This window comes from Saccopteryx bilineata, chromosome 8 (genome assembly GCF_036850765.1).
Source record: "Saccopteryx bilineata isolate mSacBil1 chromosome 8, mSacBil1_pri_phased_curated, whole genome shotgun sequence".
NCBI lineage: Eukaryota > Metazoa > Chordata > Mammalia > Chiroptera > Emballonuridae > Saccopteryx > Saccopteryx bilineata.
In genome coordinates this window covers 57318324-57338557 of record NC_089497.1, presented here as the reverse complement: position 1 = coordinate 57338557, position 20234 = coordinate 57318324, and the positions used below count along the sequence as shown (strand labels likewise).

Sequence of the window (20234 nt, the reverse complement as noted above, 5' to 3'; positions counted from 1 at the left end):
TGCTTTGAACCTACACAATTCAGTTTGTCCCTCTATGTGTCTGGCAACCCACACTCCTTGAGCTGGACAGAATTATTCCAGTGTTTTAAGAGAGACTTCAAAGCTGGCCTGTGTTGTTGTACCAAAAGAGCCTCTGACCATTTCTTGAGTTGGCTATGGTGGAGTCATAGGGGGTCATCAGTTGGAGCTAGTCGAGTTTACCAGACTAATGCTAATTGAGATTTGGCCATGTGGGGTGAGGGCTTACTACAGGAAAGGTGGTGCCCTCTTATCCAGATGGGAGAAAGGCTCAGCACAAGGACAATGGCAGTCATCTTTTCAGCCCTCACCTTAAAGACACACAACCCAGTTTTTTTCTGTGTGTCTCTGACACCTTCCCAAGCTTAACTAGAATTCCTCCAGAGTTTTTTAAGAAAGACTACAATGCAATTCTATGCTAGTTGGTGCCAAGAGAGCCTCAGGCTTTGCTCGAGTTGTGTGGGTGGGTTTCAGACAATCATCATGGTGGAAACTAGTAGAGTTCACTAGGCCAGTGTAGATTCAGAGTTGGCTGTGTGGTGGGAGGGCTCAACACAGGGACAATGGAGGATTCCCCCCAGCCCTTGTCTAGAAGCCACACAACTCAGTTCCTGCCTATTTGTCTCTGATGCCCCACACCAAGCAGCTGTCCCGTCACTGGAGCCCAAGGATGAGTGCCAGTGAGTGAGAATTTGTGCACTGGCCCTTTAAGAGGATGCCTGGGTTCCCAAAACCATTCCATCTCATTTGGAGGGACAGAATCCCTACTGATTTTCACAGACCAATGTTATGTGGGTTCTTCTTTGTGACATTGGTATTCTGCACTGGGGAACTCAGCTAAGACCCCTCACTCCTCAGAGGGAACCTCTTCAGCTAAGATATCTCTCCAAATTCTTAAGTACTACAAAGTACTACACATGGGTATGGGGCCAGCCTATTTTGTTTCCCTGCCCTTCCTACCAGTTTTGACACTTCCTACTGGTCTTGACATGGCTTCTTTATATCTTTAGTTAAGGGACTTTTATTCAGCTAGTCTTCAAATGGTTATCCAGGTTGTTGTAATTTTGATGTCATCATGTGAGGAGGTGAGCGCAGTGCCCACCTACTGCACCATCTTGACCAGAACCTCCCAAAAATGCCTTTGTCTTATCTTGACTGTTTCCTCTGAGAAAGCCAGGCAGTCATATGAAGAAGCAACATGGAGATGTTCCAGCCAGTAGCACCAGATGAGGTTCCAGATGACAGCCAACATCAGCATATGGCCTTTTCTAGTTGACCATACTAAAATGCGAGAAGAGAGTAGGGAAGAGACTACAGTAAAAATGAAAAACATTTGTAAAAGAGATAGGACCCTTTAAGTTAAAAATAAAATTATTTCTCATTTCTTTCCAGATGGCAATAATTCTCCAAGGGAGACAGAAAAAATTGCTTTTCTATCTTATTTTGGCATTTTGAAACTTTATAGTTATAAAATGAGTTGAAGTAAATTTAATTTTAAGTATCAGGTTTTTTGTTTGTTTGTTTGTTTTTTTCATTTTTCTGAAGCTGGAAACAGGGAGAGACAGTCAGACAGACTCCCGCATGCGCCCGACCGGGATCCACCTGGCACGCCCACCAGGGGCGATGCTCTGCCCACCAGGGGGCGATGCTCTGCCCATCCTGGGCGTCACCATGTTGCGACCAGAGCCACTCTAGTGCCTGAGGCAGAGGCCAAGGAGCCATCCCCAGCACCCGGGCCATCTTTGCTCCAATGGAGCCTTGGCTGCGGGAGGGGAAGAGAGAGACAGAGAGGAAAGCGCGGCGGAGGGGTGGAGAAGCAAATGGGCGCTTCTCCTGTGTGCCCTGGCCGGGAATCAAACCTGGGTCCTCCACATGCTAGGCCAACGCTCTACCGCTGAGCCAACCGGCCAGGGCAAGTATCAGTTTTTAAGGCATATTTTTCCCATACTGTTGACCCTTCACAAGTTCTGTATTTAAGAATGTAAGATGAACTGATTTCCTCACAGGGAAAAAGTCAGTTAACAAAGCATTTAGTATAAATTATTATAGATTATTTTTAAGTATAAAAATTATAATAAACCCTAATTTTAATTTTTTTAAATTTATAGTTAAACAGTAATGTAAGATTCATCTTGGTTTTTGATGCATGGAAATTGTCTTTTAATTGATTAAATGTGATATAAATTTTGAAATAACATGAGAAAATTCTAATTTAGACAATACTAACTTATGGTACATTTAGAAATGATCAATTTTTGAAATGCAGATTGGGCAGATTGTACAGATAACTCTCTTAAGGTTTTAACCACTTTTATTTAGTCACTTACTGGACAGGTTACAGATTTAATACTTTATCTTCAAGAAACGTTTTTAGAATATAAAATATAATTTTATTTCTCTTTTTTCCCCTCAGAGTACAGTCGTTTTGAAGCCAAAATACATGACTTACGGGAGCAGATGATGAATAGTAGCATTAGTTCAGGATCCGGTTCTCTTCGAACTAGCCAGAAACGATCCCTCTATGTCAGGTAAATTTTTTACTTCTAATTGTGGCAAGTCTTAATTATTTATGCATGCAAATTATTTCAGGTATTTCACTATGACTGATTTAGTTTTATTATAGAAAAATAAATTATAAATCAAGGAAATATTTTTTTATGATTGATTTCCTGATAGTATTTCTTTCAAGAGTTGGAATATTGTTATAATTTGATTAATAGAAGTTATACAACCCCTTGAATAATAATAGTAAAGAAAGACAAAATAAAGGTGGACCAGAAATTTTTTTAATGTGACATTTTACTGAACCAGCATTATAGATTGATATGTCATATTATCCAACACTAGTATTTACCTGTATTCTTCTGTAATAAAATATTCTCGGCCCTGGCCGGTTGGCTCAAAGGTAGAGCGTCGGCCTGGCGTGCAGGGGACCCGGGTTCGATTCCCGGCCAGGGCACATAGGAGAAGCGCCCATTTGCTTCTCCACCCCCCCCCCCTTCCTCTCTGTCTCTCTCTTCCCCTCCCGCAGCCAAGGCTCCATTGGAGCAAAGATGGCCCGGGCGCTGGGGATGGCTCCTTGGCCTCTGCCCCAGGCGCTAGAGTGGCTCAGGTCGCGGCAGAGCGACGCCCCGGAGGGGCAGAGCATCGCCCCCTGGTGGGCAGAGCGTAGCCCCTGGTGGGTGTGCCGGGTGGATCCCGGTCGGGCACATGCGGGAGTCTGTCTAACTATCTCTCCCCGTTTCCAGCTTCAGAAAAATACCAAAAGAAAAAAAAATTCTCCATTTGTATAGCATTTAATTACCTTGGCAATTTTCATAATAGCAAAGAAAGTATACATATGTAATAGCTTAAAATGCAAATAGCCTCACGAAAGAGTACAAGTTCAGGAAATTTCTACATGAGTTTTTGAAACACTTGAGAGAAGGCAAATATTACTTTTCCATAATATGAGTAATGTGGCAGAATACATTTAATAATGCTATGTTACATAGATAGCATTAGTATATAAATTGTTCTTTTTCATTTCATTGACTAATAAGACTTATTACAGTTATCCTGTTTATTTGTATTTTGTATACTTTTTTAGTAGAGCTTTTACATAGTACTTTATTAAACTATTATTTTAACTTTAGGTCATTACTACAAGTAATCTGTATTGTTCTTCATAATTATTCCTTTTTATTCTTTTGGGAAGCCTATTGCTAATATGTTTTATTCTTCTAGTGAGAGATGCTTTCTTCTGGTGAGAGATGCTATGTTATATAAAATAAACATGTGGCCCATATATGTTTGTGTATGTAAATATATATATACACACATAGAAGCATGTACTCTATATTTGTTTATATATGATATGACTTATTGCCTCAAAGAATTTTATTCTATGATACATAATAAAAGGAAACCTTTCTCACTTTCTTCTCTTGTTCTATTTCTAACCCTTTTATTCCCTCTACCCTACCACTGATCTGAAAATCCTAAATAAAACATTTTGTCTCCTTCCAATAATTCTTTTTTTTAAAGATTTTATTTATTGATTTCATGGGGGCAGGCAGTAAGAAGTACCAACTCATAGTTGCTTCACTCTCATTCATTGCTTGCTTGTTACTTGTCTTACAAGTTACTTGCCTTGACCAGGCAAGCCCAGAGTTTTTAACCTGTGACCTCAGCATTCCAGATCAACACTTTGTCCACCGTGCTACCACAGTCCAGGCTCTCCTCCCACTAATTCTTGCAATATTTACTGAACTTTTACGATCAAAATTGTTAACAGTATTTTTTATATAGATATCCACAGAAAGTAGAAAAATATAGATTTATGTTTATAGCTACCTTTTTTTCTTACATATATTTTCCAAGTTAGTATAATTAACAGATGTTACCTTTAATATCTGATTTATTATAACATAAAAATCAAAATATCTTATATTTGTTTTAGGTATATTTCATGAGTCATCTTCACTTTTTCTTAATTTTTATTTTTAGGGAATATTTTTGTAAGTTATATATTATCAAAAGACTTATAATGAAAAATAACTGCAGTTTCTCAACAGTTGCTAGAAAGAGTCATCCTCTGTTTTCCTAACAATTCCCTTGCCTTTGCCTCCAAATTTTTAAATAAAATGCATCTACTGCTGTTTTCTAATTTACCAACTTTGGACAGCAGACTTACTGCCTTGGTAGATGAGAACTCTCTCATACCAAATCACTCATTCTGCCTCTTTCTCTATTACTCAAACAGTCCTATCACTGTTAATAAGAGCCATGTGACTCCTTAATAGCTGTCATTACATAGTCAAGCAGTATATTATGGCCATGCTTCTTTTCTTCTGCAACCCTTCATTTTTCCTAGGCTAATAGCTGTCTCATTTTCATTTGAAAATTTCATTTCATTTCATTTTCCCTGTATTTATATAGGTAGTTTAGTACCTATCTTTGTCTTCCAGTAATCTCTTCAGAGTTTTTCACGTGATGAAATATATGGTCACACAGATGGTCTTATCAATTCAATTTTTTCCATCTTTCTATTCCAGCCTGGACTACTTGCTCTATAGACTTGCTATATAGCTCTCACATGGGACTTGCCTTTGCAATTTTCATATTCCCTTTGACTCTGTACTGTGCCCATCTGTTTCCTTGATTCCACATTTTCTTCTTTCTCAATTTCCTTTTATTTTACTAGAGTACATCCTCTAGTAAATTCAAGATGATGGTGTGGGAGGTACCTTTTGAATAAATGTCTGAAAATGGCTTTATTTTGCTTTCTTCTTGATAGAGAATTTTGAGTATGGGAGATTATGATGTCCTATTTTATTATCTAGGAGCCCATTATTATTATTTGATTGTTTCTCTTGTCATCCTTTATTTTGTGAACATAATACCTTCTCATGTTTCTTTAATGTTTTCTTCTTCTTGAATTCTCTGCTTTCTCTGTGTTTTTTAATTCTAATGTGCTTGTTTGCTTTTTTTTCTTTAGTTTTCTTCTTTTTAATGTGTGGCTATCCTTAAATATTTAGTGATCCTTGTTTTCTCTTATGAATAGAAAATGAAGCTAGTGGATATAACTGGAAGAGTATTGACTTTTTCATTAGTTTCCCACCCCATGTCATTCTTTTCTTTGAAATCATTAAATAACTCTAGAAAATACTTAATCTCTTGCCTAGAGTGCAAACCAGGTTGGTAGATTTCAATTTTCATTGTGCAGATTTCTTATTAATCCTGTTTTCAGCCCAGCACCTTCCACTTTCCTATTACATTCCAAACTACAGAGCTTTTGAAATTAAGTTTCTCTAGAAACTAAACATCTGATCTTCTGTGGGATTGGGACCAAGAGAAGAGACCTGGAGATCTAAGTGCTATGTGTAGTGTTTCCACCATTTCTACTGTTTTCACTATTATAATTCATCTCTGCCTGCCTGGATACTGTACACTTCTAATTCATAAGCATTTCTAGGGTCTTCTGAAATAAATCTTATTTCAGTGTGTCCCTCTCTTCAGGCATTTTATTTAGAGCTTCCTTCACTCTGCTACATTTATTTACTATCATCCCAAAATGTGTTAAATACTCTCTTCTCCTATTGTCATTTCCTTTTGTATTTGTCTCTCTTTTTTTTTATCACTTTAGTGAGGAAATAGACACATGTAGCCAGTCTGCCATCGTTAACCAGAAGTCTTTTTAGTAAATGTATTTTTTAATTTTAAAAGTAAAAAATAAAAAAAATCAAGGTACAAAAGGCAACATACAATATACCATTTATGAAGCTCTGAAACAAGGAAAAGCATACATATTTACATAGTCACATATTTGTGATACAACCAAATCAACAGAAAAATTGGTAAGGGTCGAGGAACTAATAAACACTATATTCACATTGGTGGTTATCTTCTAATACTGCTTTACTCTTAATCTGTGGGAATCAGGATCAAGAGGGAAAAATGCATTGGTGAATGTGACATACTGATAAAAGTTTTGTGTGTAGTTTTTTGTTGGGTAGTAGATTAATGGGTGTTTATTACATTCTTATGATCAGACTCACATAGTTTTCTTGGTTCTGTTTTATGAATCAAGCACATTAAAAGACAAAGCTTAAATATAAATTAAGGACTAGAGGTTGGGGGTGATTTCTTTCTATTCATTGGTAATATAGTTTTATTACTTTTGTAATTCAAAAGATTAATTTATGATCGTGAAAATGTTTCAGTGTAGTATTTTCCCATTACTGAATATCTTTTGGCATTTGTTCTACCTCTTAATGTACTGTATTATCTGTTTTTTATATTATGTTTATTTGTATCCTCATTATCTTTGTCATCTTTATCAGCTTTATCTTCGCCATACTCCATTACCTTTTTAAATAAATATTTAATAAATAACTGACTATATCAATGTATTATTTATGCTTTATATATTTTTAAGCTTTCCCAGTTTTGGTTCCCACCTACTTCCTTCCCATCTGCTTCCCTGTAGAGACTTGAAAGAACACATTTGAAAACTATTAACTAGTTAAGTTATTTAGCCATTCAATAATTCTACCCTCTTCAATTTTACTCCAACAGATAAGTTCTTAAAACTTGAGTAGCATGGAAAGGAATATGATTTGTATCCTAATTTCTCAGTTGCCAAATTAGAACAAAAGAATGAATAAATTGTATTATAATGTAATTTCTGGGAGAGCTTTGGATATAAGAATTTCATTTATTTAAATATTATACTTTATAAGTAGTAGGACACACTATTTTATATCAATTTTAATTTTATTAATATTTTCAATTACTGTATTAAATTAATACAGCATTTTTCCAAAATATTTGGCAGCTGTTAAAATCATCAGTACCTTTCATCGTTGTTATTGACTCTGAAAACACTATTAACTAGTTTTAGGAATAAACAAACAGGAGGAATAATTAACTGGCAAAATGATTACTCTGTTCATTTAGTCTTACTAATGAATCAAATCTATCAGGAATTTGTTTTCTCAAGTAAGCCCATCAAAATAAAGAGAAAAAAGAATATCTCTTTAATACTTACTTTTGTTTATTAATTTAGAACAACTCTAAATTTGTCTTCCATTTTAGAACTCAATATAGGTATCACTGGATTACGCTAAAAGCATTTTTTAGTATCTTATACAATATTGAAAGAAATGGTAGACAGTATACCTAATAAACTATTACCATCACAAGTTAATTTTGCTATTTTTTTTTGTCTCATTGTTTTATATATGGCAATGGTCCCCAACCCCCGGGCCGTGGACCGGTACCGATCTGTGGGCCATTTTGGTACTGGTCCGCAGAGAAAGAATAAATAACTTACATTGTTTCCGTTTTATTTGTATTTAAGTCTGAACGATGTTTTATTTTTAAAAATGACCAGATTCCCCTCTGTTATATCCGTCTAAGACTTACTCTTGACGCTTGTCTCAGTCACGTGATACATTTATCCATCCCACCCTAAAGGCTGGTCCATGGAAATATTTTCTCACATTAAACAGGTCTGTGGCCCAAAAAAGGTTGGGAACCACTGATATATGGTACAGAATTGAGCTTGGCATTATTTTTCCTACCACAACATATTCACCCAAATTATAAACATTTTAAGAATCCTATGTTTATTTAATATGTATAACATCATTGTAAAAAGTAATTGTGGACTTTTTCTTCTTAATCTAGAGCCCTTTTTGATTATGACAAGACTAAAGACAGTGGCCTTCCCAGTCAGGGATTGAACTTCAAATTTGGAGATATCCTCCATGTTATTAATGCTTCAGATGATGAATGGTGGCAAGCCAGACAGGTTACACCAGATGGTGAAAGTGATGAAGTTGGAGTGATTCCCAGTAAACGCAGGTAAATATAAGTCCATTACAGTCTTATCACTTGAAAGTTGGGCAACATAAATAAATGCTGTTCCTTTAAATTTCTTTTACTGAGGTGATAATTTTATGCTTTGTTTTCCATATTGAGTTTGACAACCATTTAATTTTATTCACTTGATATTGTAACCAGTAACATAATCAGAAAATATGATGCCCTTAAATAGAAATTTCTCTAAAACTACTAGTTGCTAAAAACAAAGTAAGTATATTTTTTTAAGTCACTGTGACATTTATCTATACAAGTACAGAGAGAGTTAAAAGCCTCTGAGATTTTCCCATTAAGATGATGATAAAACCTAAATTTTTAGGGCATTTGATTATATAAATTAGCTTTTTAGACTTTAAAAATGAAAGTATTATAAATAAATGCAAAATGTTTAGAAATATCTGGTGATATGCTTCACATATCTTTTCTTGCTTAATTTAGAAGTATTAGTGCATTCACTGTCTTTCGTCTTTGCTTTTAACCATTTATTATAATGTTTCTTTGGTGTATGCTTAGTAGCAGAAGTAGTTAAATGCAGATTGTTTTTGAAAGGAATGATTCCAGCATAGAGAACCCCTTCTAAGGTCTGTGAAATGCAGTTAAATGTCTCTTCCTTTATAGGAAAGGTATTAAACATCAGTTCATAATTCCCCAAAGTAGCTATTTATGAGGTTTGATCTAGCCAAATCTTTGCCTAAAAGTCTTTTTTTAAGTTTTAAGATAGCCAGCAAAAATTATTAGTGAGACATTAATGTTTATTATAGCTAGTAAATTCATTTCAGGTCAAGCTATGATGTAATAAACTTGTATTTTTCTTACTACTGAGTTGGATTTAGACTTATTTTGTTGAGTCTCTATAATAAGTATGCCAAATCATATACCTATTTTAGACTTCTGCGTGTGGGTATGTGTGTAGAGATTGAAGAGGAGGAATATTAAAGTATTACAAAGATACTTAAATATATATAGTAGATATTAAATATGCATATTAAGTATATACTAAATGTATATAGTATATATATTGTAGTTAGGGATTTGTAACCATTGTTGTCTATCTTCATATATTTAGCAAGATCCAACTATTTAGTTAGGTCTTATATCTGGTGGCAGCTTTTCATTTAGCAGTGTAGCCCTCAACATAACTTTTTACCTGGAATATAATATAGTTTCCTTTAAATTCAGAAATTCTTTCTCTGTGCTAGGTCAGTAGGAAACCTCAAATCTTAAATATAGAAGCGTTCCTAAAATTTGTTTTACCCCTTGGAGTCTCATATCTTACAAAGTCTTTACTGGAAGAAATGAGAAACATGGTTGACTTTGATAGAAAGAGATTTTTTTTCATTTTGTGTAAAAATTCTATAAGGTTGATTTTAAACCCCAAAATGGTATAAGACACATCTTGAGATGTCTACACATTCCACAAGGAATTGTAGTTCCTACAGTTCTTAGCTTTCTTTCAGGAACAATATTTACAAACGAACACAATTTAGTCACTCAACTATTGAGTGAACAAGATAATGATTAGAAAACAAAGCCATGTTGAATTGTAAATGTTCATTCACTAAATATTAGTTTTGCAGTGCTCTCTAGACAAATTATAAATTATTTATGTTATGGATTCTCAGGATTGCTGTGGAATAGGAAAAAACATAAGTTTTAAATTCATGACTACTAAGGTTCTTTTACTATCCCACAATAAAACTGTATAGCGACATAATAAAGAAGAAGCATTTATTTATGGATTGTTTTGGTAGGTTTTTTTGCTATATACTAACATAATTGCTACGTTGAAATCAAGGATTTATAAAAGCTCAATTTATGTGAAGTTTCGCAAAATGCATATTGGTGTTAAAATCAACTTAAAACATTTGTTATACTATAGTTTTGTTTGCTCACTTGCTTTGAACAGGTAACACTTTAACAAAGTTCAAAATTCAAAAGATGTAAAAGCTGTATGAACTCCGTCTTAACCCAGTTTCCCAGATAACCATTTCACCTTCATAGAGATAACTTAAGGTTACCAGTTCTTGTATATCCTTACAAAGATACTTTAAAACTCCCTGTTTTGTACACTATCATTGGTTAATTTTATGTCATTGGAGTTAACGTTTTTATTTCTCACCTTTTTATTTTTACATTTTTTAGAACTACAGAAAAATAAGTACAAGAGAACTGCAAGAATAGTACAAAGAACACCCACATGTCCCTCACCTGCTTTCACTAATTACTGACATTTTGCCCCATTTGCTTTCTCTCTCTCATATGTGTTTTATGCTAAGCTAACATTTAAACTAAAAAACAATAAATAAAGAAAACAGAAAACCTGGAGAATTGCTAAACTCAGAAGCCTTTGTCCTATAAAAATTTCATTATAGTTATGGAATTGAGTGCATATATAAGTACACATATATGTACTATATTTTGATTATGTCACAAATGGTTTTTTAAATAATAAAAGGAGTCCTGTATTTCATTTTTCATTTTTCAGAAATTCTAATTAATTTTGTGATGTAAACCTAGATGGGTTTGAACGATTTTAGGATATAAAAATGCCCTGTAGTGAAGTATCAGTTCTGATGATTTATAGTTAGACCCTTAGATGTATTTGGTATACCTGAGAAATAATATTGGGTACTTTGGCAGGGTTGAGAAGAAAGAACGAGCTCGATTAAAAACAGTGAAGTTCAATTCTAAAACAAGAGGAGATAAAGGGGTAAGTATATGAAATCTTTTATTTCTGAAAATTAATAATTGAAGATAATAAATCTTTTATAATTCTTGTTTGAGCTATATTATTAAAGTGGGAAGGATTTTAGCCATAAGAATTACTATCTTGTTTTATAAATATTAGATCTTAAATTAAGCAATTTATTAAATTATCAAATTAAAACTGTCATTTGATGTATTCTTAACAACATACTTTTGATCAAGGTTATTTTTATAAATGAAATGAAGTTAGCCCTCATTAACATGTCCAATTAGAAACTTTTTGTCACCAGTATTAATCATGATAGTGAATATAATGAATCTTCTGAGAAAATAGGCTCCTGGAAAATTATTAACAAGCTAAAATGTCAAGTTTATTGGGGTTTTTTTTCAAGTGAATTCATGAAAATTTTCTTGTTCTCACTCTCTATTCCTAATATAACTTATTAAGAGAATCCATGTTTTAAATGTTTGAATCAATATGAATTTTTATTTTGAGGGAATAAAGAGTTAAGAGGAGTTTGTAGATGGTCAAGAAATATTCAGAATTCTTTTACATATATTTTAGATGCGTTTTTTGTTTTCATTCACTTTTAAGTCCTTCTTAAAATGGATGTCAGTAGATGAAAAGATCTTACACATTTTGTCCTATAATGTTTGTAATTAGTTCAATGGAATATTTTATCAAAAAGCTTGAAGAAATATCTGAACCCATGTATTGAAATATTACTTGTAGCATTGTTTTCTGTTTTGCAGGGTTTTTAAATCTAAATAAAAAGTTTTATATATCTTTTGATCATATTTCAAATAAATGTGAAACTCAGCAAATAAACCCTACTCTCTGTGCATCTCTGATATTACTAAGCACTCAAACTTAAAGCTTTAAATTTAAAGGATAGGAAATATGATCCTTGATCAAAGAAATTTAATGAATAAATTACATTATACATTCCATTATTTTAGAAATGATAAATTTCTTTAAAATTAACTTGTAGTTTTCAGAAAATGCAAAATTAAGTGTGATCTGAAGCAATATTTAAAATAGAAATTTTAGGGAGGAAAAAATCTTAAGTAAATGCTCAGGACTTGAAATATATACAGTGCTTTTTGGCTTATTTTATATATGTCTTTTAAAATAATTTAGTAAAATATGCTGTCAATATGTTGGAAAAGGTTGCATGTTGTAACTTTTCTTTCATCCTATAAGAAGTTAACTGAATTAACGACATATTTAAATCTTAGTCTTGTTTGTTGACTGTAACCAACTTTATACACAGTCACTGTGTCCTAACAGCACCAAAAGTATGCATGGTACTGAGTGGGGTAAAAATACGCTTGCCATTGATATAGAACTGCATCTTTCTATAACACCATTTCCTGTTCTAAGTTCTTATTTTCTCCTTCCTGACATAGTTTATGGGCTTGGTTTTCACTGCAGACTTATAACATTTTAGTTTCTCATTAACACTTTTAACATTCATTTAACTATTTTTAAATACTACATATGGAGACTGTATATTCAGATATTTAATATATGTATCAAGAATTTGTAATATTTTGTCAGTTATTATTTTTATTACACTGTCTCTTGCAGTGTAGCATTAATATCAATAAGTAATTAAGCAGTATTTTATATTGGAAATACAGAGAAACTGGAGGTAATATGTTTCTCCAGTTTTGTGTTTTCCCTACAGATTTTTGTCTTATTTGCTTGTGCTATTTTTACTTTTAATAAATTTTCACCTGGAGGATGTTAAATGTAATGCAATTAATACATTCCTTAACTAACAAGCATTCCTTTCTGCCTCATATTATGATATCTTGACGATATCTCATTCTGACTAACTGCAAGATATCAAAAATCAAAAAACAGTTTAAACTTCATGTTTCTTTCGGTTGTTTTCTGTGAAACTGACTCTGACCACTCACTATAGATGCAATAGGAAGAGTAAATAATCTTTTATTTAAAATATTAGTTTTATCCCTGGCTGGTTGACTCAGTGATAGAGCGTCGGTCAGCGTGTGGATGTCCTGGGTTCGATTTCTGGTCAAGGCGCACAGGAGAAGTACCTATCTGCTTCTCCACCCCTCCTTCTCTTGCCTCTCTCTTTCTCTCTCTCTCTCTCTCTCTCTCTCTTTCTCTCTCTCTCTCTCTCTCTTTCTGTCTTCTCCTCCTGTAGCCATGGCTTTATTGGAGCGAGTTGGCCCTGGACGTTGAGGATTGATCCATGGCCTCCACCTCAGGTGCTAAGAAGAGCTCAATTGCTGATCAATGGAGCAATGCCCCAGGTGGGCAGAGCATCTTCCCTAGTAGGCTTGCCAGGTGGATTCTGGTTGGGGTGCATGCAGGAGTCTCTCTCTCTGCCTCCCCTCTTCTCACTGAATAAAAAATAAATTAAAATTTAAAAATAAAATTTTATCAGATATAAAAATTATTACCAAATTCAAAAGCAGTGATTGTCACGAAAAGATTGATTTAGTTCTTCTCTAAATTAGATTACCATACATTTTCCTCTGTGAAACTTAAGTTTTCCTCACTTTCTCCATTCTAAAATTTGTATTCAAGCAAAAGTTTTTATTCAGGTAATGCTACTTGACAGTTTATAAAATAATTATGAGCCCAGCGTTATTTATATTTTTTTACTCAAACTTAATTTTGAACTGCCACTTAGAGGTATTAGAGACTTCAGATTTTACAGCAATCAAGACAGTCTGCTTTTGAACTTACTAATCTTGAATTATTGATATAAAAAGGTAAAAATGAAAGGTTAACCTTGTTTTTGCAGAGATTATTATTAAAATAAATTCAGGTAATAGAATTTGAGCTAAAAATCTCTTTGATCTACTTCAATACCTTAATCACCCGACCTTTTATGCTTAAAAATATAAGCATGCCAAATGCTGAGTGGTGTCAACGTACTTCAGAATAATGGTAGCATCCTATAACGTGGATAAACTCAGGAAAAATCAGAATAAAATATTTGTTCTTTATATTATTTCCATATAAAAAAATTACAATTCCTAGTATTGCTGGTGTGTAAGGCCATTTTTTTTAAGACATAGGTGCCTATAACAGAAATTAAAAAAGAAACTATTCTGCTTTAATAGGCTTATCTTTATTTGTGGTACATGCTTTTAAATGTGTGAATACAGAAATGGGACAATCAAGAATGAAAAATAATTTGTTTCCAACATCTGTGCAATAAGAGACATCAAAACAGCTGTTCATCTTTCTTATAGCGATTATGTATAAGTTATTTAAATCGTAATTGTCTTTTTGGCTCTTATAGGCATCAAACTTTTTTTTTTATGTGAGAGGAGGGGAAACAGAGACAAACTCCCGCATGCACCCTGACTGGGGTCCACCTGGCAAGCTCACTATGGGGCAATGCTTTGCCCATCTGCGGCCCTTGCTTCGTTGCAACCGGAGTCATTTTTTAGCTCCTGAGGGCGGAGGCCTTGGAGCTGTCCTCAGTGCCCGGGGCCAATTGAGCCATGGCTGCAGGAGGGGAAAAGAGCAAGAGGGGGAGGAGTAGAGAAGCAGATGGGCTCTTATGTGCCTTGACCTGGGATCGGGACATCCACACACTGGGCCAATGTTCTACCACTGAGCTAACCGGCCAGGGCCAAAAACTTTTATTCCCTATTCAGGACCTATAGTGCCAATGAATTGAATGTTTCTATTTCATTTATATATACTTTTTAAAATAGATATGTATAGTAGAGCTGAAAGACAAATCAGTTACGATAGCATTCAAGTTGGCCAGAAGAGTCTTTACTTCCTTGGTTAGACAGCACTGATGAATTTCTTGGTGGACTCTGTGGCCTTGATGGAGCCCTGTTAGTTTCCTTCCCATTTTCTGATTAATGCCATAAGCATTTAGTTATCTTTTTCTCTTCAGAGATAAATAGAAAGATAGATAGATAGATAGATAGATAGATAGATAGATAGATAGATTTGTTTTTTAAATATTCAACATTGGCAACTTTTTTAATTGTGCCAATTTTCTTTTTCAATAGAGGTTTTTGTTAGTTTGTTGGAGTCACAGAAAAAAATGAAAAGGGGAAATGTGCTCAAGCAAAAGAAAAATGAAGGTTATTACCTAATATGTAAAAAATATTTGAACACTGTTTTTAAGATTTTTTATTTATTTATTCATTTTAGAGATGAGGGAGAGAGGGAGAAGAAAGAGAAGGGGGGGAGGAGCAGGAAGCATCAACTCCCATAAGTGCCTTGACCAGGCAAGCCCAGGGTTTCGAACCGGCAACCTCAGCATTCCAGGTCGATGCTTTATCCACTGCGCCACCAGAGCTCAGGCCTAGAGTAAACATTTAAAATACAATACAGCATCTAGCTCCTGGAAATCTAGAAAAATATGTGTTGCTATAAATAGATGTTAGCTTGGTTTGTACCATAGTAGTACCTAATCTTTTACTCTTTCCATTTTTATCAAGAAGCATTTATTACTTATTTTTAAGTATTATTGAATTACACTCTAAATTTTTCAATATTTTCAGTTGTAAAACATTAGAATTAGAGGAGTTAATACAAAATTAGAAGTTCACTTTGTGATTAAAGTAAAATTCATGTACATACTTCACACTGTGGTCACAAGAGTCAGCTTCCGCAGAGCTACTAGGCTGGGCCTTTGTACACACAGACAGTAGACATCCCTTTGTTTTGCCCCTCCTTCTCTTCTTCAGCAGTCATTCAATGACAAGCGTAAAAAGAACCTCTTTTCCCGAAAGTTCCCCTTCTACAAGAACAAGGACCAGAGTGAGCAGGAAACAAGTGATGCTGACCGTAAGTATGTGCATCCAGTGATCAACTGAAAATAAATGTAGAGGGACCTACTGCCCTGCAGTTGGTTGTTACCATGGAGACAGTTTCAAGAGCTGCAACAGGTTACTGATTTTTCTTTATTACCAGGGCAACTTAACCGGCATAAATTAATTTGTATACCGATCTTAACTTTTTCTGGAACCTTAGGAATTCTTAATTTAAAATAAACAGTATTTTTAATTTGTATGTTTAAAATAATATAATTTGATATAAGGATTCTTGTAATAAACACTTCATATATATACTTTCAAAGAATATTTTAGAGGAAAAACATGGATACCTAGGAGCTACTTAATGATTTCTATTACCAATCTTTGATAAATCTCCTGGAATCATTTTATTTTATCCTATTTCTTTATCTGTAGACAGTTTGGATTTTATTTTTAAAATAACAAGAAATAGTCTCAAATTTTGCTACTCTACCCTAAACAGCCTCTGTGGTAGAACTTTCATTCTTTTATTAGATTACATTTAGCTGCTAGTTTACTCCAAACATCCAAAACTCTACAAAAATGCTCTGTAAGATGTGCACCTGTAATGGTCTTGGAACTGTCTCTTATTGTAGCACCAATTTTATGCATTACTGACAACTATTTTCTTTGATTATTTTTTTATTGCTTGCTCTCTGGGAACTACTCTCTACAGGAGATCCCTGACGACATGGGATCAAAAGGCCTGAGTAAGTGATCAAAATACTCCCAAGTTATTTTTTAACCTCCATCTACAGACCTACCTTTTTTAGATACATTTTGAGAATCATGGTAGTGCCCTTCTGGCATGAGGAGGTATATGATTTAGATTGCTTTTAGACTTTTCATGTTAATAAAATGCTTGGGATTTTTATTTCTGTAAAACACACCTTTGTTTTTATACTTAAACATTTTTCTTGTAATTTTTATGACAATTACTTTTGCTAGGGATTTTTTTAATATGAAGACTTCTTTATAGTTTTTTAGAAATAGTATTACCTTCCCTCATTATTAGAATGTAGAAAATAATCTTTGCTGTTTAATGTCACTCTTTTTTTGTTTAAAAAAGTCACTTTGATTCTGTGTTAGAAAAGCATTGCTATAATGTGAAACTATAAAGCACAGTAGATCTTAAATATTGGAGAAGAATTGTGGACCTCAAGTTCAAGTAGCATTCTGTATAGGGAAAAATTATGTACCTCTTTTTTTAAGGAGATTATAATTTATGAAGAATTATAAGAAACATTATCCTTTGTGTTTCATTTAACCAACATGTTGTTTCTGCTATTTTTGTTGTTTAATTTTCTAGCTAGAACTTAATCTTCATAGAAGGCATAGTACAGAGTCTGGCATATAGGAGTCAAATGTTGAAATGAATGAATGAATAAAGAAGTCACTTTAAAAAATCAAAATTTTAAAATTGGGTGTTTTCAGATTGATTAAATGAGAAATTTTACCAAATATTATTGTTATTTTAGGTGACAGTAACTCATAGAAGTAACATTTTAGGCTAAAGTTTGTTTTTAGATAATTATTTTATTATTTTATTATTAAGCATTTTGAAACCTTATTTCTTTATAACTTATTGATCATTAAGGATATAGCCAGTATTTTTTAACTTGCTAAGATCTACATTAATAATAAATTAAGTTTCATAGTTTTTCCTAATTTATCCTAACTCTGTACTGGAATTCTAATCTAAACTATAGGTACTTTTATTTCATTCTTAACAATTAAAGATTTATAGGAATAGATTGATGTTTTTGTCTTTCTCTCCCTTCCTCTCTAAAATCAGTCAATAAAAAAATATTTTTAAGTGAGAAGAGGGGAGATAGACAGACTCTCACATGCACACCAACCGGGATTCACCCAGCAACCCCCATCTAAGGCTGACGCTTGAATCATCAAGCTATCCTCAGCACCTGAGGCTGATGCAGTCTGACCAACTGAGCTATCCTTAGCACCAGGAGTTGATGCTTGAACCAGTTGAGCCACTGGCTACGAGAGGGGAAGAGGGAAGGGAAGAGAAGTGATGGTTGCTTCTCTTATGTACCCTAATGGGGGATTGAACCACGTCGTCCACACACTGGGCCAGTGCTCTATCTACTGAGTCACCAGCCAAGGCCAATAAATAATTTTTTTTAAAAGGTTTATATTAGACTGAAGGCAGTATTCTTTATATATAATTAGGGCACATGCGGGAGTCTGTCTCACTATCTCCCCTCTTCTGATTTAAAAAATATATATATATATATATAATTATTTTTATTAGGCACACTTTATTATTTTTGCATGTGCCTCTAGGATTTGGCAAGAGTCACAAATTTACTATCACTGCCCTGGCCGGTTGGCTCAGTGGTGGAGCGTCAGCCTGGTGTGCGGAAGTGTCGGGTTCGATTCCCAGCCAGGGCACACAGGAGAAGCGCCCATCTGCTTCTCCACCCTTCCCCCTCTCCTTCCTCTCTATCTCTCTCTTCCCCTCCCACAGCCAAGGCTCCATTGGAGCAAAGATGGCCCGGGCGCTGGGGATGGCTCCGTGGCCTCTGCCTCAGGTGCTAGAGTGGCTCTGGTCGCAACAGAGGGATGCCCCAGATGGGCAGAGCATCTCAGGTGCATGCGGGAGTCTGCCTGACTGCCTCCCCATTTCCAACTTTGAAAAAAAAAACAAAAAAAAAATTTAGTATCACTAGTGGTATCCTTTCTTTATCTCTTTTAGAAAAAATTATCAGTGAAAGTCTTCAGAACTGGAAAATATTTCCATAGATTCCTAATGCTATAGAATTTATTTTGAGAATAATAACATGTATTATAGATGGTATGAATCAATATGTGTATCTATAGAATTTTATTATCTGTTGAGTCATCTGAAACCTAAGGAAAACTCATTGAAAAGGCAATTAAATGAAGATTTTAATTCCCATATTGATATTGTTATGGTGGATGATAATTATATCTCGACCAAATCATATTTTTATATTCATTTTAATTGAGGATTGGGACTTAGGAAGAGAAAAAAATGAAAGATGATCATTGACTACCAGACAATGTCATTTATAGAAAAGAACTTAAATTTTTCTAGACAATGATGTAAGATTCTTTGAATGGTAGGTTTCTTTGCTTCATCTCCCAGGAACAGAAAAAATTTATTCAGCTAGTAACTGGATGATCAGATAAAGATTTTATATGGAAATGTTAAAGGAAACAAAAATATCAGTAAAATTCTAATACTAGATATGATTGAACTTATCACATAAAACAGATAACTAGCAGTTGACAGGTGCCTATTATTACACTGTAGAAAACACTGGAAAAGGGGTGGGTCAAAGACATTTGTGGTCTCAGCTATCTAAAGTTCAGAACACAGGGACTAGACTAAACAAAATCTTGTGCGATTTTAATATAAGAAAGTAAATGTGACCTCATATGGGTATTCATCAAATCTTATTAGATTAGTACTCACAAAGGCATTAAGATCAGAAGGATAAATTCTTCCAGAGAAACAAACCTATTGAAGAGATGTGGAATAGCACTGAATAACAAGAAAGATGTACATTTGCCATTTCATACAACTATGGGAAAATAGAGAATATTTAATTGAAGAGCAAAGAGAGAACAGTAATACTCTAGAATACTTTTCATAGACATGAATTTAATGATTCTACAAAGAAGAGAATCAGATAAATTATTGATTTGCTCTGTTGACAGTTGAGGAAACAATGAGAGTATTTGTCTTTCCAAACTTAATTTTGACTAACAAAATTAGAGTATGATGGAAATCTGGGCGAATGCAACTAAATCATCATAGTTTATGGAACGCTAGAAATAAAAACCTGTGCAGTTTTTATGCTTTAAAACAGCAATTATAAATAAATTCAGAAGGAAAAACGGGCTAAGATTCCTTTATCAGAAACTAAAAGAAATACAGTTCAGGAAAGGGTACTCAAGTGAAATTATGACATACAGTTTTAGACAAGGTTGGTATCTATCTTCTTATATATATATATATATATAAATTAATTTTTATAACTTTTTATTTTGTGAAACACCTCAAAAAGTTCCTGTTAGGCACAGAGGTTTCCTGTTACATATCTCTTTCCTTTCTTCTCATTTTAAAGATGTATTTAAGCAGATTTGTTCAGAGTTCTTAGATGCCAAAATAGGACTTATTTTCATTTGTGTTTAGAATAATTATGAGTCATAGTATTATTTGAAATTGATGATGTATATACAATTTCAAGAGTGCAAAGAGAAAAGACACGATGCATTCTTAGGAAGAAATATTTGATATAAAGATGAGACTTAGGTTTGGAGTGATTGTGGTCATAAACATCATA

General features: G+C 33.9%; 1 protein-coding gene across 17 annotated transcripts in view; it reads left to right on the top strand.

The window, feature by feature from the left end:
* DLG1 (discs large MAGUK scaffold protein 1) overlaps positions 1-20234 on the top strand; it is a 304845-nt gene that overhangs the window by 236221 nt on the left and 48390 nt on the right. For 8 of the 17 annotated variants that reach the window (XM_066240954.1, XM_066240949.1, XM_066240955.1 and 5 more), the window contains 4 exons: positions 2432-2546; positions 8191-8367; positions 11026-11095; positions 16577-16610. In XM_066240954.1, coding sequence (XP_066097051.1) covers positions 2432-2546; positions 8191-8367; positions 11026-11095; positions 16577-16610 — 396 coding nt within the window. Of the gene's footprint in view, positions 1-2431; positions 2547-8190; positions 8368-11025; positions 11096-15792; positions 15893-16576; positions 16611-20234 lie in introns of all 17 variants that reach the window. The other 9 variants (XM_066240950.1, XM_066240944.1, XM_066240952.1 and 6 more) reach the window with 2 other exon arrangements.